At 47.9% G+C, this 24,747-nt stretch overlaps 1 protein-coding gene across 1 annotated transcript in view; it reads right to left on the bottom strand.

Moving 5' to 3' along the window:
- The window catches only part of TG (thyroglobulin), a 241,191-nt gene that overhangs the window by 205,868 nt on the left and 10,576 nt on the right, over nt 1-24,747 (bottom strand). Inside the window, exons 6-17 of the mRNA XM_063079279.1 lie at nt 21,884-21,990; nt 21,247-21,390; nt 20,868-21,053; nt 16,294-17,394; nt 15,264-15,851; nt 10,412-10,570; nt 6,261-6,398; nt 5,822-5,899; nt 5,145-5,257; nt 2,924-3,026; nt 1,729-1,929; nt 208-420 (exon numbers count right to left, since the gene is read on the bottom strand). Coding sequence (XP_062935349.1) covers nt 208-420; nt 1,729-1,929; nt 2,924-3,026; nt 5,145-5,257; nt 5,822-5,899; nt 6,261-6,398; nt 10,412-10,570; nt 15,264-15,851; nt 16,294-17,394; nt 20,868-21,053; nt 21,247-21,390; nt 21,884-21,990 — 3,131 coding nt within the window. The remainder of the gene's footprint in view (nt 1-207; nt 421-1,728; nt 1,930-2,923; nt 3,027-5,144; nt 5,258-5,821; nt 5,900-6,260; nt 6,399-10,411; nt 10,571-15,263; nt 15,852-16,293; nt 17,395-20,867; nt 21,054-21,246; nt 21,391-21,883; nt 21,991-24,747) is intronic.

Below are 24,747 nucleotides of genomic sequence, written 5' to 3'. Positions count from 1 at the left end.
CTAACTCCAGGGGTCCAGGAAGCACACCTGCTCCTTCCAGAAGAAAATGCTATGTGAGGTCCTGTTCCCTTTCTGGGTGCCACCCAGCTTGCCATGAATATGCTACATTTGGGAGGTGGGAATGAAGCAGCCTCGCATCCCCATTCGCATGCTCAGCCTCAGCCCTGAGAGGGGCCGGTGCAGGACAGACATCCCAAGGCCACTCACGCTGGCAGGCACGGGGCTGAGGCGGCTGTGACTCCCAGCGTCTCCTCTCGAGGCTGCACACCAGTGGCCCCGGCAGGAATGCGCTCTGATGGCCCTGGCGGCACAGAAGCTGGCACTGCTGGATGGCAGTCCCCCCTGGGCCAGAGGCTGTCGCACACAGGACTGCTCCATTAACCACACCCAACATGTCGAAGGGCAGTGGGCACTGCGGGCCTAGGAAAAGGAAAGAGGAGCTGCAGTGGGCATCAGCCGGCACTCGGGAGAGCCAAGTGCCCCTGCCTGTGGGCTCCCTTCTAGTGACACAGGCCCTTCCATTCTTCCCTTCCCCGGGCCCGGGCCTGCTCCCCTCCCTCCCTGCCCTCTTCTTGGAAAGACCAGTCCTCTCTTAGTTTTAGCAGACACCTAAGCAAGGATGATTCTCATAGCTTCACCTCCAGCTCAGGCTCCCTTTAGCTTCTTCCCATCTCTAAGTCCAACAAATGACCAACTAGTCTCTCCACCTCAAAGCTCATGTGAACAAGCTTGACGTCAGCAGCTGCTGCCCAGGCCACAAAGAGTGGCACCTCCAGACACCCAGTTGTCCCAAGTTAGAAGCTTGACTGCCTTCCTACGCAGCCCCATCTCCTCTGCCCTAGATCAGCAAAGGCTGTGGCTTCACCTGCTCAACGTCTCTCCGTCCCCACTGCCGCCCCCTCATTTACACAGTCCTCATCTTCTGCTCAGCTGCTCGTGAGGCCTCCGCCAGGCTCCTGCATTTGTGCCTCAGCCCCTGCCCTTCCCTCCCACGTCTCCTCTAGTCCCCGCTATCGCCATAGACATTGTGGCAAAGCTACAGTATTTCTTAACCCTGCCAGGCCCGCCATCCCAATTTATAATAAATATTTTGTAATGTCTCCATTTCCTGTCCTGAAATGAAATTTATGAATTGTCTAACCTACCTCTTCATAGACATTTGAAAAACGTCTGTAATGTCCTGTGACTTGAGTGTGTAGGAGAAATACTTACAAGAGATAATTTATAATTAAATAATACATTTTAATATTTAATAACATATGTCAATATTCTAATATATATTCACAGGATGCATATTTCAATCTTTGACATTTATACAACTTTTCAACCAGAAATAAGAAATAACAGGTCAACATCTCCACAAACTCCTGAAACACCCAGGAGGGAGGGAACCATCTGCACTGAGATCCTGTGCTCAGGCCCCTTCTCCCCACTCAGCGATAGGAAGACTGAGACCCAGGACTCCTCAGCAGGCCAGCGCCAGCCCTTCCTGAGATGCTAGCTCTGGAAATTCCTGGCCAGGCTCTTCCTGATTTCAGTTCCCCAGGCTGAGCATTTTTAGGAAGTAGACACAAATTTCAAAATCAAGGGAATCAATCACAACTACATGCCTCCTGCACTTCCTGTCTCCCTCCCACCCCCACGGTCCTGCTTCTTTGGAACCCCACCCTGCCTGGGGAAAGGAAGAGATGTGCGTCCCCTCGGGCCCTCTGGGGGATCCTGACTTACGCTCACAGGAAGGCTGGCTATCGGCCACACGGGTCCCGGGCACCTCCTCTCCTCTGTCTGTGACACACCAGCAGCTGCTCTGGGCTGGGTCGCACTGCATTGGGGAAAAGCCCCCGTCCTCTGCCCTGCAGTCCGGGGTATAGCCTGGGCCCACTCTCCTGGAGAGGACTCCACTCTTGAGCACATCGCAGAAGCTTGGGCCTTGACACAGAGACGAGCCAGATGGGTCAGGCGCCATCTGCTCGCATAGCTGCCACAGCCCTCCCGCCACTGCTGCCAACCCGCCTGCAGGGCCTTCCAGGGGCTGCCTCCCCACTGGGATGCTGAAGCAGAGCAGGGCAAAGCCTGGGCCTTGCTCTGTACTCTCTCCACCTCCACTGCCTGCCCTCAAGGAGCTTAGAGTCTTAGAGGAGTTTTAACCAGTAAGTAAGCAAATGTAGTTCAGCAAGATAAGAGCAACAAGAGAGTGATTCAGGAGCCACAGGGGTTCCCTGAGCTGAGTCATGGAAGAGAGGCCAGTGAAGGCTTCCTGGGGGGACTGGTGTGTGGTCTGATAAGAACTAGGGAGGTAGGAGGGGGAGGGGATGGAGACAGCAGAGCCATACGGTGAAGGCCCCAGGGAAGACAGCGCCCGCCTTTTTTAAAAGTCTGACCAGCGTTCATTACAACTGGATCTTGCAGCAAGAGCGATGGAGAAGCAAGAGAAGCTGGAGAAGACACCCCGGACGCAGATGCGCAGGCCCTGAGCCATGCTGCGGAGCTGAGCCCGGCCCTGCAGATGATGGGAGGAGCTTCGTGGTTTTCAGGCAGACGGGAGACATCAGCACTTGCTCTTTAGGGACATCTCCTGAGCTCCCCTGTCGGAGCAGATTACAGGGCCAGATAGAGGCCCAGGGCCAGCTGGTCACCTCCCAAAGCGCCAGTTCCTCTTTACAGGGATGAGACTCGGCAGGTGCTCTTCAGTCACAAAGCACAGCCAGCTCCCTGTGCATTTGCTCCTCCCAGAACCTGCTGAGCCAGGGGATTATTGCCCCCATGTTATAAATGGGAAAACTGAGGCACAGGGAGGTCAGTGGCTGTGCCTCACAGCTATGCAAGCAGCAGAGCTGGGACGTGAAGGCAGCCCTCAGGACTCTACCCCCAGTGCTCACCTGGAAGGGGCTGGGGGGCGATGGAGGGAGGGGCAGCTACTCACACTGGGCGCTGAGGTTGGTACCAGGCAGTATCGCTTCTCCTGATGCCGCGTCCAGGCACCAGGCACCGGCCCCCGAAGCCTGCAGCGGGGCAAACTCTCCTGTCTGAGACAAAGCCCAGGTCATGTCAGCCGTCAAAGGTAGATGCTTTTGCTGCTGACCTGTCGTTGTGTGGATGTAAAGAATTTCCCTTCCAGAGCAACAGGTGATGACCGGTGATGGCGTCTCTGAAGAGAGGTGGGGGAGGGGCACAGGTAGAGAAGTGCTACCCTGTTTCCAACCCTCACATACGCTATTGGAATTGATGGCAAGGACCACGGTTACCCCATTTTAGGGTGGGGGAAACCAAGGCTCTCTCAGAGAGGGAAAGTAACAAAGCAGCACCCCACAGCTGGTGAGTGGCAGGTCTAGGCCAGGACCCAAACCCATCCAGCCCCAAAACCTTGCCACTCTCCTGAACCAACCCAACCAATTCCAGAAATGATTTCAACAAGCAGCCCTAGGAGAAGGCCCTAAGCAGCCATAACAGGAAACAAAGAAACAGTACAAGGCGGCTAACTGAACCCAGTGTCTGGCCAGGTCCCAAAGAATAGAATCCCATCGGTGACAGTGCCTCCCTTTCTGTCCTGTCCCAGGCTAGCTGGGGAGGGCTGGCATGCCACTTCAACTCTCTGGCCTCAGTTTCTCCATCTAGAAAACAAGGAAGGGACTAGATTGATCCTTGAGCATGTCCCTTCTCCAAATGTTTTTGGTGGTAGGAAACGTCCTCTCCTACGATGGTAACAGAACATGAGAAGCACAGCAGGGATGCCGGAGAAAGGCAGTGGCTGGAGCTTCCCGGCCGCTGCCAAGTGTTTCCTTTAGTGCTTGTTTACCACTTGCTCATTTTATAATCTGCCGTGCCTTGTCCACAGAGGAGCAGTGACAATAATAACAACATCCAATATTTGCAGAGAACATGACTGTGGGGCTCACCCCATGCTAATCACCCCCACCCCGAGTGTGTCATTCAGTTCACACAGTACCTCAGGAGGCAGGGACCTGCCTGTCCTCATCACACAGACAGGCCCAGAGAGGTGGTGATGTGCCTCTGATCACACAGCTTGTAGGCTATGGAGGTGAGATTCAAACCCAAGCAAAGAATTTTTTCTGGGATAAAGACTTAAAATTGGGAATATTCTAGCTGTGAAATTGATTTTTCCTGGTAAGTTGGGCCAATGACTTAAGCATTGGGTTTGGGCAGTGGGAGTCTTAGGGGCTGTCTCCTGGCACTAGGGTCCCCCACAGAAGCCAGCCTGAGAACCACGCAATCAGAGCCCCCAGGCCCTGTTCTGGAATCACTTTTCCCTCCCTCAGAAGCTGTGGTTTCTACCTCTCCTTCTCCAGGAGGGAGCATTGGTGACCAGGACAATGGGGTAGGTTTGTATTTCAACAGTAGGTGGTTGTCAGCCAAGATAAAAGACTCAATAATACTGGTTAATTTGTCTAAAAACTGGCTAATTTGTCTAATCATAATTGGGGTTCATGTTTCTTCCACCAAACAATAAGGAAACTTTTGCTCAGCACTTTATAGTTCCGTGAGCATATTCATTGCTGATTTTATCTGCTTTTCATAAAGCCCCCAGGAGCAGAGCAGAGCAGAGCAGGTGGTGGTATTTCTATCATCCCTATTTTAGAGAAAGGAAACTGAGGCCCAGAGACTTCTATCACTTAGCAATTAAGAGGTTAAGATTCCAGGCATAAATCCTTTCTCTAGGAGCTTTTACCTCAGTACTTCACTGAATCATTACAATCATCCAGGGAGCTGGGGAGGGCGATATGATATCATCCACTTATGTTGGGAACCTGAGACAGGGTGAGCTTAGTGACCCAGCCAAGATGACTTTGGGAAAAACATGGTAGCAACTGTATGTCAATTATTCTCCAAACAGTTTTCATGAAAGATATTTCCTTGGAGCCTTAAAATAACCCTAGCCCAAGATAGGACAAAAATACAGCCTGATCTTATGATTTAAGAAAACCAACTGGAGCCCAGAGACCAAGTAAGTTGAGCAAGGTCACAGCCAGGGCCTACCAGGCCCAGGACAAACCTGCAGGTTGAAAATTCACTGTGAGTTTTTAGCTAATCTAAATGTACCAAAAACTAGAAAAATTATCTTCAACCAGACAGGGCAAGTTCTGGCTTCCCCTTCTCACACCCTTCCTGGATATTCAGAGCCTTACCTCTAGGCAGGTTGGGATGAACAGGTCTTTGGGGGATGGGTTTTCCTGGGATCCAGCCTGTTTCCAACTGGAAAGCAGCCCACTGGCTTGATATTTCTCACAGGTCGTGGGGCCTATGGGAGAGACAGGGATGCTCTTAATGGACTGGCAAAGGGAAGTGGGGAGCCCAGGCTGACCCCTACTTTCAGAGCCATGCATGGAGATGCCCACCACAGAGAGCCAGAACTGCTTCTTCTCTCAGAGGAGAAGCAGGCTGAAGTTCAAGGACAGAGGTACACGGGACGTGCCAGCTTTGAGATGTCAGGTGGGCCATTGACCACACAGGGCAGAACCTCAGGAGAGGGTTGTGGGCTGGAGGTACAGATGGGAGGTGGGTGTTGAAACTGCAGGAGTGGCTGAAGCTGCCAGGGAGCAAGTGCAGGTGGGAGGAGAACCAGGCTCCCTCGCTGCTGTCAGCTGTTTCTTTCACCTGGGAACTGGGAGCACCAGTTAAGAAGGGCCAAGGGTACTGCGAGCCTCCAGGCCTGGGGACTTGGAAACTCGTGACTGGCTGCATTGGGGCTGTTCTGAAGGGCCACGGAGCCTCCTGCGGTTGAGTAACCCCGCTGGCCGGCTCTACCAGCCTGGAGTGCCCGCCACTGGGGGCCAGGTGGGAGAGTTCCATGGGCATCACTTACACTGGGGCATCTGTGGGGAGCGGGCAGTCAGCGATGCAGGGACGAGCTCTCCCTTCCCATCCACACACCAGCAGCGCCCTAAAAAAGAGACCCGGGCCAGAAGTTCAGGAAGTGCACTGGGGACTCGCTCCTGAGTGTACCATAAACAACTTCCTTGCATTCATAGTGGTGCCAGCAAGGTTGCCTGTCTAACCCCTGAGTCAGCTCCCAACATTGCCCACAGTCCCAGTCCTTAAATCCTGATGCCCCAAGCTCCCACTTGACCTTCAGGCTGGATGAAGGTCACTGCTCCTGTTACACAGGTGAGACACTGGAGGCCAGAGAAGCTAAAGAGTTTGTTGCCAGCTGCCAAAGAAGGACCCGAGAATCCAGCTCACTTGCCTCCAGCATAGAAAGCAGGGGTGCCCCTCGGCCTCCTGAGGGTTCCTGTCCCCCTTACCAGTCCTCGCATGGCACTGCACATGCTCCCAGCTTCCAAAGGCATCACACTGAGGCACGTAGGGTCCTGACTGCAGAAGGGCAGATGTGCCAGCCAAATCGCCCTGGGAAAAGCTGCGTCCCTGATAGAAGTTCAAGGCTGGAGTCGGGGAAAGAGCAGAGCAGAGTGTGAACACCTGTGCAGTCTGGGCTCCGTCGCTGAGAACAACAAAACCCTGTTCCAACATAAGTAGGCCTTCTTTATTTGACAAACATTTCAACCCCAAATATTACACAGGTTCCTTGAACAATGGTAGGCACTTAACAGATTTTCCTTTAAAAATAAAACAGGCTGAAGGTTGAAAAAATCCTTGTTGTCCCCTACAGTAACTTCCAGAGAGAATTGGCTAGGTCAATGAAGTGTCTTCGGGCACATGAAATAACAGTAGTGATAGATAAGATTTACAGGCATTTGTTATTTGTCAGACTCTATCTAAACACATACATTAATTTAATCCTCACAACAACCCTACAAAAGAGGTAATATAATCCCATTTAACAGAGGAGAAAACTGAGGCACAGATGGATTAAGCAACTTAGCCAGGGTCTCACAGCTAGGAAGCAGAGGGGCTGTCCTCTTAGCCTTCCCTGCCAAACTCTTACATTTAGTTCTTTACACCCTGCAGGGCACTGCTATTCACACAATCTGATGTGATCTTCACAGCAGTTCCGTGAAGTCAGGACCTTTACCACCATGAGGAAACTGGCTCAGTGTGGGAGGTTACGTGATGAACCCATGGGCACCCTGCTAATGAAACTGCACCCCATGCACAGCTCTCAGCACCCCTGCCCCGCTAGGCTTTTCTGCATGGCCTTCTCCACCACTGACACACTGTTGTACGTGTTTATGTTGTTTAGGTTTGTCCCTCCCGTGACTGCAGTGAAGCTGTTTGGTGCAGGGATTCGTATTTATTTTGCAGATAGAGCACTGCCTGGCTCAAAGTAGGCACTCAAGAAATAATTAAGGGGGAAGAAAAGGCTGAATGCATGCATGACGCGGGAGTGGGAGAGAGAGGACGCCAGTGGTCAGGACACAGCACCAGTGGGTCTGGGCCTCGCAGTCCCCAGGCTGATTTGCCCCACTGCCACTCTCCTGCTAGGGGGGCCATGCAATGTCTCCCCGGCTTTTTCTCGAGTGGTACCTCCAGACTCCTCTCCACTCCTCCTGGTGCTTGGGGTGGGATGGGGTGAGGTTGCTGTTAGGGATCTGGAGGAGAATGGCCACATCTGGGCTAGCCCAAGTAGCAGTCACTTGCTGCACCCTGGGGCAGTTCTCTCCAACTCCTCAACTCTTCAAAAATGGGCTTCATGGCTCCAGAAGGGAAAGCTTGCAGACATAACGATACCACCAGCCCACAGTCAGAACCCATCTGGGGACACCAGGATCTACCTTTTAGGCAGCCTGGTACAGTGGACAGGGCTCTGGAGTCTGATAAGCCTTGCCTGAATCGTGGTGCTGCACCTCTTAGCTGTGTGGTCGTTAGCAAGGTACCCAACCACTATGAGTCTGAGTTTCCAACTATGGGAGGGGTTCAATACTTACCTAACAGGGTAAGTGTGATATGTATATCGAAAGAGCCAACAGACATTAAGCACCACGCTCATGCCAGGCACAGCTATGTGCATTTACTTACTCCTGTATCCCTCTCACACCTTATTAGGACATCACTGCCATGTTCCATTGGCCAGAGACACTTTGTGGCCCTCAATCTCTTCTTATTCCGGGAGCTCAATCTCCAGACTCCCAGGGAAAAGAGCAGCCCTGGGCCTTCTCTGTGGAAACTTCCTCTTTTCTCTACAGCCTCAGACATGCAAAAATCAGAGAATGTGGCTAGTTGGAGAGGAACTTCCTCAGCTTGACTTCTGAGGAAAATGCTGTCATGCTGCATTCACTGTCAATCTCCACAGCACCAGCAACATTCTCTCCTCTTCCTCCACATATCTCTCCCTGAGCAAAGTGCTCATGACTGAAGGGGCATCAATCCCACTTATCTCTTTGATGATATCAAATCCTGTCTGTGGCACACAATTTAAAACTGGTTTCTTGTCAAAAGCAGAAGTTCCCAAATCTCTGAGGAACAGAGCACAAAGATGCCTGGAAGTTGGGCGAGGGTATTAGTTGGAAGAGGAAGAAAGAGAGAGGAAGGACGGGATGGTTCACTGCCTTTGACTGATCTCCTACCACGTGTCAGGTGCCATGCCAGGCACCAGGGAGACAAAGATGAATGAGGCATGGTGCCTTGTCCTCCAAAGGAGACGTCTGGTGAGGGAGATGGGCAGGAAACAAAGACAGTACCTGGGAGATTCTCACATGGGGTTAGGAGAAAACCAAGACCCAGATGCAAGCCAGCGGCAGGCATCCCAGGGAGGTGCTGGCCTTCTGGAGTGGATTCTCTTTGACTTGGTAACAGATGTTATCTGGGGCAGGACTGCTTTGCAGTTTTGTATCCAAGCCCAGAAAACTCCAGAAAAGGAATCAGCTGAGACAAGTTGAAAGGGATGGGGAACTCAACTCAGGTAAGGCTCGGAGACATGTGAAGCACTTGTCCTTGCCAATTGGTGTAGGGTCAGTGAGGGAACTGGGAGGGGACTGGACCTGCTGCCAGCACAGGCTGTGGGGTGGTGGAGGAAGGGCAAGAGCTCTAGGATGAGACAGATCTGGGCACCAACCCCAGCAGCACCTGGGGTGAGCCGGGCAGGGCACAGAGGCACTAAGAGCATGGGCTGGAGGACCAGACCACTGGGCTTCCTATCCTGGCTCCACTAGTTACTAATTGGGTGAACCTGGGAAAGTGGCTTAACTCCAGACTCAGTTTCCCCATTTGTAAAGCATCACAGATAGTGATTATAGCAACGTTCTCCTGGAACTGTTAGAGGATTAAATGCAAAGATCTGGTCATCTACTTAGCACAGTAAGTGCCTGGTCAAAGGTAAGTTTCAAGTAGTGTTCAGCTGTTATTATGGCCTACTGGATTGTGGCTCTCTGAACCTATTCCTCTGTCATATGCAGGTGATAATGTTGGAGTCGGCAGTACTGAAGCCATCTTGGGACCTAAAATTGCCTGGCTGTACAAAAAAAAAAAAAAAAGGAGACAGATTTCTTTTTGTTTTTTCTCAGCAAGCATTTCTCTGAGTTCCCTCTTTCCCTATGTTATTTGGTATTTTGAAACTTGGTTATGGGGCAAGATGACAACGTTTACATAAACGCAAAGCTGTTTTGCAGTCGGCCTGGGGTTGCAAACTTGCCTCAAGACATGTACTATCCAGACCGTGAGAAACCAAGGAAGACATCAGTACAGCTCTGCTGATTCCACCCCTCCAGCAGGACCCTAAGATAATAGCAAGGTTGGCAACAGAAGCCAAACGGAGCCTTGGTGAGACCTTGCACCTGGCTCCCTGCACGGAGCCCCGCCAGCTCATGTCCCCTCCCTCCTGCTTCTCACTTCCCATGTTCCATTCCCTCAGCCCCCTCTTTAAACCCCCTCTGCACATTTGAGCCTTTCAAATGGGCTTCACCTGGCCACTCTCCTTCAGGTTTACCAGAGAGGTGGGTTAGCCCAGCATCCTCTTCAGGTCACCGGTGTTCCTGAATGAAAGCTGACGTCCATTCTCACCCACATTTGACTTTTGAGTTGTTTGGTTTTGGTTGGATCAGGAAGCTGGACTTGGGTTCACTAACAAGATTTTTACAAGCCTGAGCCAGGAGGTGAACACCCTGGGGTAACAGATTTTGGCAAACCAAGCTCGGGCTTGTGTTCAGGGCAGGCAGCAGGAGTGGGCCCGGTGACAATACTTGTGCCTTGTGGAGTTCCTCTCGGGACTGGGTGATGGGTGAGACCGCCCGTGTCGCAGCTCCCCAGTAATGAGGGTCTCGCCCTTCCCACTCCATGGTGTTCCCGGAAACCGAGGGAGCGTGAGGGCTGCAGAGCTTGTGGGGCGGGGTCCCTAGCACTGTGACGAGCAGGCCCGTCACAGACCGCTTCCCCTTTTCCTTCCCAGGGATCAGCCCGCCCGGGGAAACCAAGGCAGCACAGTCCTAAAGGTGACCGAGGGGAGAGTGACGTGAGTGCTTGCTTCCCCAGAGACCCGACATGTGAAGGGCGTGACACTCACTGGCCCAGGCCGCGTCGTCACCGCCTTGCAGGAAGCGCTGGGCTGGCGGGAACAGGGACCTGCTGGAAGCAGAGGCCACCGCTTCCGCTTGAGCTTCCACTTCCACTTCCTGAATAAACCGCAGGGTGCGAAGCTTCACTTCCTCACAGGAGCCGGGACCTAGCAGGGCAGCAACACCATGGACTGTCGCTCAGCACCCCACGCCCAGGACTGCTGACGTGCGATGAAGTGCATGTGTGCACACATGACACACACCACTGTACATGTACACATGCCACACCCCAGTGCATGCACACACACCACTGTACACATACACACACACACCCCAGTGTATGCATACACACACCCACACACCCCACCATACACAGACACACGCCACACACACCACTGTACACATACACACACACACTCCAGTGTATGTGTACACACACACACCACACCCCACTGTACAGGTACACACACACCCCAGTGTATGTGTACACACACCACACACACCACCATACACATACACACACATACTACACTGTATGTGTACACACACACTACACCCCACCATACACGTACACAACTTACACCCCAACATACATGTACACATGTACCACATACCCCACCATACATATACACACACACCACACTCCACTGTATACACACATACACCACACACACTACCATATACATACACACACCACTATAAACATGCACACACACCACACACCACTGTATGCGTACACATACCACATCCCACCATACACATACACACATAACCATACATATACACACACCCCATACCCCACTGTATGCATACACACACCACTTCCCACCATACACATACACACACCCCCACACCCACTGTACACATAAACCACACACACCCCACCATACCTATACACACACACCACCACCACATACACACACACATACCACACACACACCATACACTCACACCACACACACCCCACCATACACTTGCATGTACACCACACACATACACACACCATACACACCATGCAGACACACCACACACACTCCACACACACTCCACCATACTCCTACACACACACATCACCCCTCCCACACACACCACACACACTTCTGCCTCAGCTATTTCCTTCTCATCAGCTCTTTCCACAACCTGGAATATTCTTTCTGTTTTGCCTTCACAATTTAATTTACTCAACATTTGTGGACAACCTACTACATAAGACTAAATGCTTACTCCATGGCAGGAAACATAGTAAACCCATTGGCACAGAAAATCTAATTAAATCTATGCAACAGCCCAATAGTATATTCTTATCCCCATATTACAAATGAAAAACTGAGGCATGAAGAACTCATATAACTTAAACAAGCTCCCAGCTAGCAAGTAGTTGATTCAGAATTCCAATCTAGGAACAGTGATCTTGACCAGCTGTCTCTAATGATAGGATGGGCAGATGATGGATGGATGGATGGATGGATGGATGGATGGATGGATGGATGGATGGATGGATGGATGGATAGATGGATGGATGGGTGGGTGGGTGGATGGATGGATGGGTGGATGGGTGGATGGGTGGATGGGTGGATGGGTGGTTGGGTGGGTGGATGGGTGGATGGGTGGGTGGATGGGTGGATGGATGGGTGGATGGATGGATGGGTGGATGGATGGATGGATGGATGGATGGATGGATGGGTGGGTGGATGGGTGGATGGGTGGATGGATGGGTGGATGGGTGGATGGATGGATGGGTGGATGGATGGATGGATGGATGGATGGGTGGATGGTTGGGTGGGTGGGTGGATGGGTGGATGGATGGATGGGTGAGTGGATGGGTGGATGGGTGGATAGATAGATATCAAAAGCTGAAGGGAGGCACTGTACGTTAGACAGTTTTCTTGTGAAGAGGAAAGAGCATGGTTCTCAGAACCCCCTGGGTTCCACTGTTTGGTTATGTCTTAGCTGTGTAACTGTGGATAAAGTACCTAACTGCTCCGAGCTTCAGTCTTCTGATGTGTGCAATGAGGAAAATCGGGGCAGCACTCCATGGGCTTTGGTAATGATTCTATGAGGTGCTGCGGCTGAAGTTCTTGGCACAGAGTCTGGCACATGCTGTCTTTTTAATTGTCACTACTAGCAAAAGCCACTCTCACCATATTTATTTCAAATACATTGTGAAATCAACACTGAGGGTGTTTGGGCGGATTCTTTTGTGAGCATGAGATCATCAGAAACCTCCTACCTCTAGAATCTGAAGACTTTTTTCTTGTTCAAATGGTTATTATTGATCGAATAATCTATTCTATTAATCCCAGGAATTTGGAATCTCTAAAACAAAACTCACATTTAAAAACTTCTGCTCACTGTACATCTCTTCCAGGATAAAGTGGGAATTCCTTAACTGGGCTCATAAGATCTTTGAAAATCTGACCCCAATTTACCTTCCACCTCTTCTCCTAAGTCCCTTGCTTCCTACCACCCCCAATGAAATAGACTCCCTTACAGCTTCTCTACTTGGCTCATGCTATTTAGGAAGGATCCGCTACGCCTTTATGCTGAACAAACACCCCTCAAGCTTCATTACAGAAGTTGGCAGTCGGCTGCGAGCACGGCTGTCTGGGCATCGTCCATTGCATTTTTGGTATGTGTACTTCCCTTCCACCACTGTCCTTTTTGCTATTTACCTGACACCATGTCGATTTCCCCCACAGATCTCTGAGCATCTCAGGGCAGCCACCACTCTTTTCATGACTGTCTCCCCATCACACAGCACAGTGCACACAGTGCTTAAATGCATGTGAAATGAAGAAAGCAGTACTGCAAACAGGCCAGAGACAGCAACGTGGTCTCATAAAGGCCTGAGCCGTCACCCCCGCATGCTTGTAGGAGGTTACTAGTCCCTTCATTATTATCAATTGAATTACTCCTGCTATCACTTATTAAGTGCTTCCTGTGTACCAGGCCTGGCACTTACATCTATCCTCCTTTAGAAACCTCACAGCTACCCTTTAAGGTAGTTATTTATTATAACTCAGATTTTACAGATGAAACCAGGATTCAGAGGAGTTTCCCTCCTCTAGCTCACAGTGGTAGATGGCAGAGCCAGGATCCCAGACAGCTAGTGCCCTGTCCGTAGGCCAGTCCTTTTCAAGCATTCGGGTGCTTTAGATTCACCTGGGAATATTGCAGAGACACAGGTTTTGATTCATCACGTGGGGCCTGAGATCATGAATCTCTACCAAGTTCCCAAGGTGATGCTGAGGCTGCCGGATCACACTTTGAGTATCAAGGCTCTGGACCAATAGTCACCAAACCATTTTAATCACATACCCTTATCAACAAAAGAGTTTGAATATGTACCCCCAAGGTATGGGTATTTCTTTATATATAAACCATATACACGTACCACTATAATATACTACACACAATTTTCTCAGCTGTTTCAATTGTGAACACCTAAGTGCAAAAACAAAAATAGAAATGTACAAGGAAGAGATAAAATACTGATTATAGATGGAAGTTCTAATATTTGCTTCCTAATGAATTATCTAGTGCACCTAGCTGTCTACTCTACATGGCCTCCTGTTACTCAATGAAAAAGCCAATATACTCTAAGCCTAGATCTGACACTGTGCCCTGCATTCAGACCAAGGTGAATAAGACTAGTCACTAAAGTTACTAGTTACTTTTGGTATCAGCAACTCAGGCCCCTAAAGTTGCATGCAGAGAGGACCAAATTTAGTTTCAGAGTATGTAAAATTATAGGAACATCCCATGTAGGAAAACTGGCCATTGGTATGGGGGATGATTCCACGGTTCTCACAAAAATAACTAAGACTTCTTATATAACAGTCACACCAACATCATGTGCTGACTTTGAGGGTTCTGTTGCTAGAACTTGACACTTTAATGCAGAATCCCAGTCGTGTTGTCTCTAGGCCGTTCAAAATGCAAAGGGTATTACTGTCCTCATCACGTGGTCATTCACCTAACATTCTAAAAATCCAGTTGCTGCTAAAGCCTAAAGTTTGGCTAATATCAAAATAGTTTGAATATATCCAGAATGGTCCAGACAATGTTAAACATTGTAAAGAATAAATTAAGAGATTTCACCGAAATTGAACAGCCATAATATTCCTATACTTGCAACTGCTGGATAGAGAGATTCTGATTTGATAACAACAGTGTTGAATCTGCCTTCTTGTTCTTTCCAACCTCTGGCACGGCTACTTGGGAATAAGGCATTTCAATTTAAGATGCAGATTCAGGTCATTCTGTTTATACCTCATATTCCACAACTTTCCTATAAGTCTGCCCACCACTAAGCTGCCTTTACAGACCTCTATCAGTGGCTCTTCAATTAGTCCCTTAATTAAATCTCTCAGAGTAAATCAAAGGCACTTTAAGTGTCACTTTTCCTGAGGTCCTGAGCACCTGGCAGTGTTCTATGCAAGTAGCAGGATGGCCATTATCCTTGTTGATTAATCAAAAGGCGCACCTAACGTGTGAGAGATTATTAAAGCATTAACCATACGAGGACAAGGACCAGGTCATATTCACTTTTATAGCATTCACTGGCTCTAAGACAATGCTTCATACACAGAAGACATCCAGTGAAAATCTAAGGCAATGAGTTAAATAATCAATTATATGAAAAATTTTAAATGTACTCTATTAATCTTGCCAACACCTGACTGTGTACATGTGTGGAAGTCACTTCCCCTCTCTGAGCCTTGGTTTTCTTAGCCATACACTGAAGGGATGTACCTGGCCACCTCTAAACTCCATCCCAGCTTTGACACTCAATTCCCTCCCACCAGACATCCTTGCTCTAAGAAACACCCATTCAGTTCTTCACATGAGTTGACTCACATGCTGGGACCTTGCTTGGCTCAGCCCGCGTTCCTCCCAGCTCTTGCCCAGCCTCATCCACACACCAGCAGCTCCGAAGGTCAAAGTGTGCCAGAGGAGTGCTGAAGTCTGAGTAGGGCCCTGGGTATCGGGTGAGCTGGCCATTTAGGATCTGCCAAAAGAGGTAGGGCTCCAGGAGGACGTTCCCTCCAGGCTGAGTCAGGCCTCCTTCCAGCACTGCCTGTGGGACATCTTGGGGAGAAGGGTATTGAGCCAGCACCGGGAAAATGCCTTGTTGGCCAGCCTCATATAGACTTTGAATAAAAAGACGGAAGTTTCCAGAAGCTACTTCTCTGTAGTTCATGATCTTCATTAGCAGCTCGGCAGGGCTCAGCTCCTGGCCATCCTTGCTCTGAGCCCCCCATCGTTCGTACCACTCGAAGACCTGCTCGGGGGGCCCATCACATTGCACCCGTCTCCACGGCCCGTTGGCACTGCATTGGGGGATGTAGATGCTGGAGAGGGCAGGTGCTGTGCTGCCATTCAAGAGCAGAGTCTGCACTGTCCCAAGAAATGCTTGCTCAGCCTGTAACTGACAAGGTGTGGGGCCTGGGGAGGAACAGTAAACAGGTACTTCAGTTTAAAAAATGTGATAAGCCAGAAAGACCATGATGAAACTACTTAACTATCCAAACTCCATCTAAAACCTTCTACAGCCATAGAACTCCAATCCTGTCAACCCTAGATTTGTAAATAACATCTAGACAGAGAATACCACATGACTAAATCAGCACCATTGAAACCATCTGTTGACCAGCACTACAGAAATGTATGTGGCAGTTCTACAAGGCCCACACAAATCTCCCTGTTCGTGCATTAGAATGGTTAACAGTATCCAGGCTTTTCTGGATAATTTTTAATTTAAGCAGCTAATTTCGCCATTAACTGAAGTCTGTGCTTTAGCCATGAGTGGATTCTTTTTCTGTAATGCATTGGGGCAAGGCCTAGAGAGACTCAGAATGTCTACAGATTGAATACCCAACAGACTTACATTGCTTGGGTTCGCCAATTTTGCTTTGAGTTCCAGGAATAGCCTGACCCTCAGCGTCAACACAGTAGCACTCTGAGTTGAAGCACTGGACTGGTAGGAAACGTCCCTCACTAGTACAGGAAGGGACAAACCAGCTGGACCCAGCAGGCTGGCTACCCATGAGGCTTTGCATGCGAGACCTTTGCTTTTCACACTCTGTGGGGCACCTTGGTTGTCCACCTCTGACTCTCGAGCCAGGAAGTTCTTTGCCCCGGGAATCCACACACCAGCACTCTTCAGCAAAGCACTGGACATGCTCATAGCTTCCTTCCACTGTGCATGACGGGACAAAAAGCTTTCCAGGTGTCTGCTCACAGGCCTGGGAACTGAGAACCATTTCCATCACATCACCTAAATCCCTTGCTATATCTTCTGGCACAGAAATAGCATGCTGCAGGAAAAGAAGAAATTCTGGAAGCTCCAGGAGAGAAGCAAGGAATTGTAGAGCATTTTGGTTCTCTTGTAAGTTGATTTCAAAGCCAAAGCTGCTCATAATTGGCTTATTCGTAGCAACATCCTTCTTAGAGGCTTCGGGAGTTTCCGTGGTAGGATTTGAATCCAATCCCACAGAGAGCACCTTTTCTGGATCTTCTAGTCTCCCTCTGTTTTGGAAGCCTGGGAGACCAAGTTGCTGGAAATAATGACTAAAGTTAAATGTGCCTCTTGTGCCAATGGCTCCAGACAAGTTAAACTGTCCAACATTCACCAAAAATTTCCCTCCAAAGAGGTTTTGCTGGAGTCGCTTTGGGTTGGTGGTAAACTGAAGGGCCAGACGAGCCAGCTCTCGGGAGGGAAAAATTGCTCGGATGGCTTCTCTGAGGAGGCTTTCTGAGGCAGGAAGCTGTTGGTCCTGCCCTTCCACCACTGGGTGCAGGAGCCCAGAGTCAACAAAGAGCTCCTTGATCGTGGGTGGGCAGGACATGGCAAATGTGGCTATTCTCCTAGAGACCCGCCTTTCATTAAGATAGGAGAACAGGTCATGTTGGCTAAAGTAGCGTGAGGCTCCAAAGTAGAGTCTGGACAAGGCCTGCTGCCTTTCTGAGGCACAGGATTGGTCTTCAGCTGCATAAGACAAAGCAAAAGGAGAGAAATGGTTTGAACATCACAAGCAATCTTCAGAAAACCCACCAGATCTTTCTGGTTGTAAGATGCCAAACAATCCAGCAGAGGACACCTTTTGGATCACTTTCTTCTCAGTACTTTTTGAATTTTTTCCTTTCCCTCTGAGCTGCCTCTGTGGGGGCCGTTTTGGGGGATTGGCTATTCCAGTTGACATGACCACTCTCGCAGAATTTACTAGAGACTGATCCCCTTCTGAAGCAAGTATCATAGAAACTGGCCTGTTTCCTGAAAATCTGACTACATTCAGCAAATGTACTGGGTTGAATACTTCTCCCCCACCCTGCACTCTCCCACCCCCAAATTTGTGTCTACTTAGAAACTCAAAATGTGGCCTTACTTAGAAATAGGTTCTTTGCAGATGTCATCAAGTTAAGATGGTGTCACACTGCATTAGAGTAGGCCCTAAATCCAATAACCAGTGTCCTTACAGAAAGACTAAGTGAAAACACAGAAAGACACACAGAAAAGATGGCCATGTGAGGACAGAGGCACAGACTGAGGCAGTGCGGCCACAAGCCAAAGAATAGCAAGTAGTGCCAGCAACCACCAGGAGCTAGAAGGGGCAAGGAAGGATTCTCCCCAGGGCCTCCGGAGGGAGCATGACCCTGCCAGTACCTTGATTTCAGACTTCTGGCTTCCAGAGCTATGAGATTACATGTCTGTTGTTTTAAGCCATCTAGCTTGTGGTGATTTACAGCAGCCCTAGGAAACTAGTAGACCATCAGATTCCTATTTGTTTTCCAGCATTCTGTTGTTAGAATTCTTAAAGGACTTTCCTTCACTCTACGCTTTTTTTGTGGTGTCTAATTTCTCCTTGTAGGTAGTCTTGTCCAGGCTAATTGACTTATAGTCTCTTTGAGGACAACGGCCATACCTTAAGTATTATTAGTATTTCCTATAATATGAAATATTTTCCTATATTGTAATATGTAACATAATACAGGAAGTATAATATTTCCTATAAAATAATACAATAAATGCCCACCCAGCAGACACATTTAGGCATATTCTTCTGGGCTTCTTGACCTTCCCTTGAAATTACTAATTAAACATTGATTAACTCAGTCAACTCCATGCATGGTTAAGTCAGTCTACCTAAACATGATTGTAATCACATTAAGGAAAAAAATGTAAAATTTGAATGCCAAGTGGCTGTCTCAGTCACACAGGTGGAAATAAGTAAGCTCTGTTTTTCTTCATAAAACCAAAAATCTTAGAGGACCTACCCCACCCCCAACTTTTTAAAATAATTTTTCTTCTTGATTCACAGGGATGCCAATAAGGAAGTCAGCCAATTTCCCTTTGTAACCAGGCAACAGAGAAAGAACTGGAACATGTGGTGAGAGGGGGAGGAAAAAAAAAAAATAAAGACTGGCAACATCAGACCACATAACCCAGCCCTAAGCAAGGCCATGGCTGCCTTGAATGGATATCACAGGAAGGTGTGGAAGAAATAATGCTCATGGCTTTTCTTATTTGCTTTCCAAATTAAGAGCTTATCCCTCCCATCCATGTGTTTATGTAGTGTTACCAAGGCAAAGAAATTCAGATATTGTTTCCATGGGACCTTTATTTCCACAGAAACAGAACTGATATGCCAGAGAGAAAAAGTAAAATTATACGACCCATTCATGCATTTGATAGAGCCATTGAATTCAATTGGGAAAGTCATAGTTCTTCATTTCCACCTGGAAGTCGGAGGGCATAGCATTCGCTGGGTGTTAATAGAGCCAAAATGTGATTGTAAATGCCTTGAAGACAGGGCCTCAACATTTTCTTTTTGACATCTTTATGCTTAGTAGGCAAAACACTACCAAACACTGTGCAGAATATTCAAGATGTTAAGCAGAAAAAATTAAATGACTTAACAGGAATTATTGAATGAGTGCTGATACGTACCTATTTTGAAACTATAAAAAGACTTGTGTTCCTCCTTCACTGTTTCAAATCTTTCAGAATGTACCTAGCTCACCCAAACTGGAAGCCTGTGAATGCTCCTGGATCCTCCCAAGCCCTCATCACTAACATCCTTCCAAGTCTCACTGGAAAGATGGAATGGGGTCTTAATGAAATGCCTGGTGATAGTTCTCAAGCCTACACCCTTCTGCCCCGCTCACTGCTCCTACTTCAGAATTGGTTCCCATACTGAGTGAGATAGCATCCCCCACAATTTATGTTCTTCGAAGATCTTCAGACTATGGCCTTATTTGGCAAAAGGGTCATTGTACATGTAGTTAGTTAAAATGGGGTCATACTGGATTAGGAGAGCCCTTAATCGAACACAACTGGTGCTCTTTTTGAAAAAGAAGAAGATACAGAGACAGACATAGAGAAAGACAGCCATATGACAATGGAGTTATGTGCTGCCTCGAGCCAAAGAATGCAAGGATTGCTGGAAACCACCACAGGTAGGAAGAGCAAGAAAGGATGCTCCCTGGAGCCTTTGGAGGGAGCACAGACCTGCCACCACCTTGCTTTTGGACTTCTGGCTTCCAGAGCTGTGAGACAAAAGGTTTCTGTTGTTCTAAGCTATCCAGTTTGTGGTGATTTATTGCAATAGCCCCAGGAAACTAATATAGTCCCTATCAACTCTCTTCAGGACGTTACAATGACCTTCTGATTGGCCACATTGCCTCGGGTTTAATGCTCCTTTCAGACTCTACTCCAAAATTTCCGGGTGGCCCATCTTACACACAAAACCCATCACGGCATGCTCCAGCTTAAAATCTCTCAATATCTTCATCCGACCTCCAGGATGAAGCCCCCAGAGGCTTCGTTATGATGAGAAAGATTGCACTGTCTCACTGCTGCCTTTCTCCCCAGTCTAAAAGGCCAGAGCACCACGCTACTCAGACTCCAACAATTTTTTCTCTATCCTTCTTGCAGATTAACTCTCCATTAGCATATCAATATCTATTATTCATGTTCTTATAATTTTGCCTCTCCTGCTCTCTATCTAGAGAACATCTTCCCTTACTTTCTTCCTTCAGGAAACCTCTTCATTTTAGAAGACTCTGATCAAACATCACCTCTTCCATGAAGATTTCCTAAATGCCTCCTTCTCATACATGCTGCAAGATAGAATTGACACCCACTCCCCATGCTTTAGTTAATTGTACATGCTTCTCCCATGGCACATGTAAACTCAATTCTCTTTTCTTTTTCTTACCCTATGAGCCCCCCAATATTCCCTGAGCTCCCTAAGAAAGCAAATAGGAATGACACAAGATGAGACACATGTTTAGGGTTAATGATGATAAATTGGTTTTCAGTCATGTTAATCTTGAAGGGCTTGTGGGGCACACTCCATAGGTAGTTGAATTAATGGGTTCTAGAGAGGTGGGTCTGGAGAAACAATTAAAGAAATGTGATCTGAGGGGACCAAAAGAGAAAGCCCTTGGGAGGCAACCCACCACAAGACGGCAGCTCCCCTTGCCGCCGAGTTCCATGGATCTCTTTCCCCTGGGCATCCACACACCAGCACGGCCCTTCTGTTTGACACTGCACTGCCCGGTAGTCCCCATTTCGGCGGCAGCTCGGAATATAGGAGTGACCAAAGTTGGTTGCTGTAAACCGCTCCACTTCACATTTTGTGGGGCCTGAAAGAAATCCACAGGGTAAGGAAGTGTCAACACTTGATGTGTTTACCAGGTACGTTGCTGTTTGCTGTTAGAACTGTTTAAATCTCTGCACTCACTCTGGTGAACAACCATGGAGACTGTGGCAACTTTAATACCCAAGCGGTTTCCCTCTAGCAGCAGCAGGCACATCTGTTGGCAGCTTACTACTTACATCGGAATCTGCCGGAGATGACTAATTGAACTGCTAGGAACCGTCTCTGTAATATCCGGTACAGTGTGGTTTCAGTGAAGGTGGAAGCAAGGTCCAGGCCAGCAAAAATGGTGTCATAAATTTCATCCAGTAACAACTCCAAACCTGAGCAAAGACGGCAAGCATTTCAGGGCTGGGCCCATTCAGAAAGGAAGCCCCGGCCTTGGTGTGCAAACAGATATTAAGAGGGACAGAGACTTCACAGCATCATTATGCATTGGGTCTGAACAATTCTTTGATAGTTTCCAAAGTCAGGGCTGCTATGTATGTTTGTGCAGGTTGTTGGCAGCACAAAGGAGCATTGCCTACAGGATAAAACACTGAAATCCATCCTGTGTTCCACTCGCCAAGCTTGGAGTTGCATCTGCCCAGAGGGGGGCGCCTCTTTCCAGTATGCAAAAAGGGGCCATAGGACTGAGCTAGCAGCAGCTGCATTCAAAGTACCACAGATGAAAGTTCACTACAGCCACTTCCTCTTCAATATCCACAGCAGCAGGCAGTCACTGCTATTTCTGCTGTACAGGTAATGATACTTAGGCTCTCACACCTGGTGAATTGCACTCCCCTTCTTCAGATTGCCTGAGGTGTGCTCACTCACCTGTCTCAGCCAGTTCCCGCCCTTGGCTGTCAGCACAGTGACAATACCCAGATATATCGGGGAACTTGCTCCGGAAGGAACTAAAAGTCACAAATGCATCTGGAAACCTGAAAAAGAATGAGATTTATGGTCACTATTTCATAAAAGGCAAGTCGTCACAAGCTTTTCCTATAGAAATCAATGTGGCCAGGTCCTCTCCTGGGGAAAAGGAATGTCTGCTTTTTTATCTCATGCTATTTGCTCCATGCTTCCTGCATTTCTTTTTAAACTGGTTTTGTCTGGCCAGAAAGGCTGGACCTGGTGAAATATCACTGTGCATAGCTGTCATCTAGTAATTAGCCATTTTCCTCACTCTTGGCATTTGAGCCATTTATGCCCATGCATGCGCCTCTCGGGGCCAGGCAGAAATGGGTAATGAACAGTGCATTAACTGGTTCCTTTACTGGAATATAGCTCTAGAGACTAAAGGCCAAGTATGCTTTACAAACATATGGTACATTGTAGATGATCTCATTTTGGGAGATCAAACGACTTCAGCACCCTTTACAACTTTCCAAGAGCTTGCAAAGAAGCCAGACTCCATAATAGGAAATTCTTAAGAAGGAACTTTTCCAGTTCTATGGTTGAAAAAACACAAGATCAATATGGCATAACTCATAAGGGTTATCAATTTCTTTTCGTAAGCTGAGGAAAGGTGTTCCCTAATCATGTCTGGTCTGGGTATTTCTATAAGGAGCTCATTGCTGGGTTTTCCATCCCAGAACAATAGAAAGCTAAGGTTTAGAAAGCCATGTTGAGGAGTTCTTCCCATGTGAAATGGTTTAGCAACCAGAGAGGAATTTTTCATCTTTACACAACATTGGAGATTTGTTTTCGTGCCCTGTATCGCTAGTACATGAGGTTCAAGCATAACATGTTTCCAGCTATGTCTGGAAATATATCCCCAAAGAATAACTTAATAGAAGCAGTAGCTTTCTGCACAAATAGATCTATTGCTGTGTAATCTATTCTAGCAAAACATTGGAAATAATCTTGATACCCAATAATGGAAAAATTAGAACTAAATTTTAGTAAATCCCCAAACGGAATAAAACGCTCCAATTGAGGATGATACATATAAATTCTAGCCAAAAGGAAGCATGTATGAAAAAGAGTGAAATATAAAACAGCATGCATGTACCCTGCAATTACTACTATGTAAATGAACTGGTATGGAAGGCAATATATGGTGTAGGAACTGCTCAGAGCCTGAACATGCGGCTGCAACAAGTATTAGGTAAATTGAATGAAAATTAATATGCAAAACAAAAGCAATGAAAGCACTATAGGATTATGGATTATCCCCCCCCCCATGTTGTTGATCTGTTATTGTGTGTATGTGGGTAAAACTTTATCAGCACCACACTCTCCCGAGTGAGCCACGGGCCGGTCCATATGGGTAAAACTTTAAAGAAATTTTAGAGTGAGTTGCATAACAGAAACTAAAAACTCACTTTACCTAGGTGCCACTGATAGGGAGCATATAAAAAAAGTTTATTCATTAGAATCTGGGGTAGTTAAATTCTGAAAGTGCTAACGGTAGTATAACATCACTTGCACTTACTGAGCACTACTTTGTAAAAGACTATTTGAAAAATAAAGTACATTGACTCATTTAATCCACTTAACACTCCTAAAAGGAAGTTGATATTGTTTTCATCCCACTTTTAGAGGTTAAGAAGGTTAGGTATGTGGGCCATCTTCTTAAACTAGTGGTGGAACTGGGTTCAAACCCTGGTCTTACCCACCACATGATGTCTATCTCTGCCAGTAATGTTACCCAGCATGTGTTTGGCTGGACCTGGCTCCCGCCCCACACTCTGCAAGGCACGTGGCTATGTTCTGACACTCTTCTCTGTATGTCCAGCACCTAGCTTTTCCTGGAATCTCATAGATGTTGGAGACACATGTGCTGGATAAATTCATTGATGAATCCCTTGGTTGGCCTGAGGTGGGTTCTGAAACCCATTCCAGCATGAGGCATGAGAAATTTAAATCACTCTAGTCCCATGCTCTGCCGGCTCAACCAGAGGCCCACCTTACTGTCTCAGCCCAAGGCAGACATGACCTCCAGGATCTACGAGCCATTCTCATCCTGCCGCTTTATGATCAAAGTCCCTCTCTTGGGGTTTATGATCTTATAAACTGCCTAGTATCTGGACCTACCAGTGCTTTTTGCATGGAGCTCACTCTCGATAGCCCCTCTTCCTGCATATTGAAGATCATCCCATCCTCAGCTCCCAGGACCACCCTAAGGCCAGCTACTGTCACCTTGACTCTCTAGGGCAGTCTTCTGCTTACCTCTGGGGCAGACAACCTGCACTGTCATCTTTACGGTCCTTGCCAATTCTGTATGTAGTGGAAAGAGCTGAGGGTCTGGAGCCAGACATATCAGAATTCCAGTCCTGGCCTAGCCACATATGATGGTTGCTATTAATTACTATTTGTAAAAATAATAACAGGCAATATGTATTGAACAATCAGACGCTACACTAAGCACTCTCCATATTTTGACTAATTTAATTCTCACGAAAACCCTTTAAAAATCCCCATTTGACAAGTGAGAAAACAGGGATTCAGAGAGGTGATGTGATTGGGTGAAGATTACCCAGCCAAGACCAGTGGCCAGGTATCCCAGATTCACTTCCAATGTTCTTTGGACAATAGCAGGTGGCTGGAGGGTGAGGCTACCACTTAAATGCATCATGGTCCGTCAGGGATCCTGCCTTGCAATCAACCGTGAGTTCAAGCCTGATACATAACTAACTGACCGCTCCAGGTGTCTTGTTTGAGGGAAATCAGATGATTCTTTTACGAGGATTTCT

This window comes from Cynocephalus volans, chromosome 15 (assembly GCF_027409185.1).
Source record: "Cynocephalus volans isolate mCynVol1 chromosome 15, mCynVol1.pri, whole genome shotgun sequence".
Taxonomy (NCBI): Eukaryota; Metazoa; Chordata; class Mammalia; order Dermoptera; family Cynocephalidae; genus Cynocephalus; species Cynocephalus volans.
Note: the sequence above shows the minus strand (reverse complement) of the source record. Positions and strands in the feature narration are given on the sequence as shown.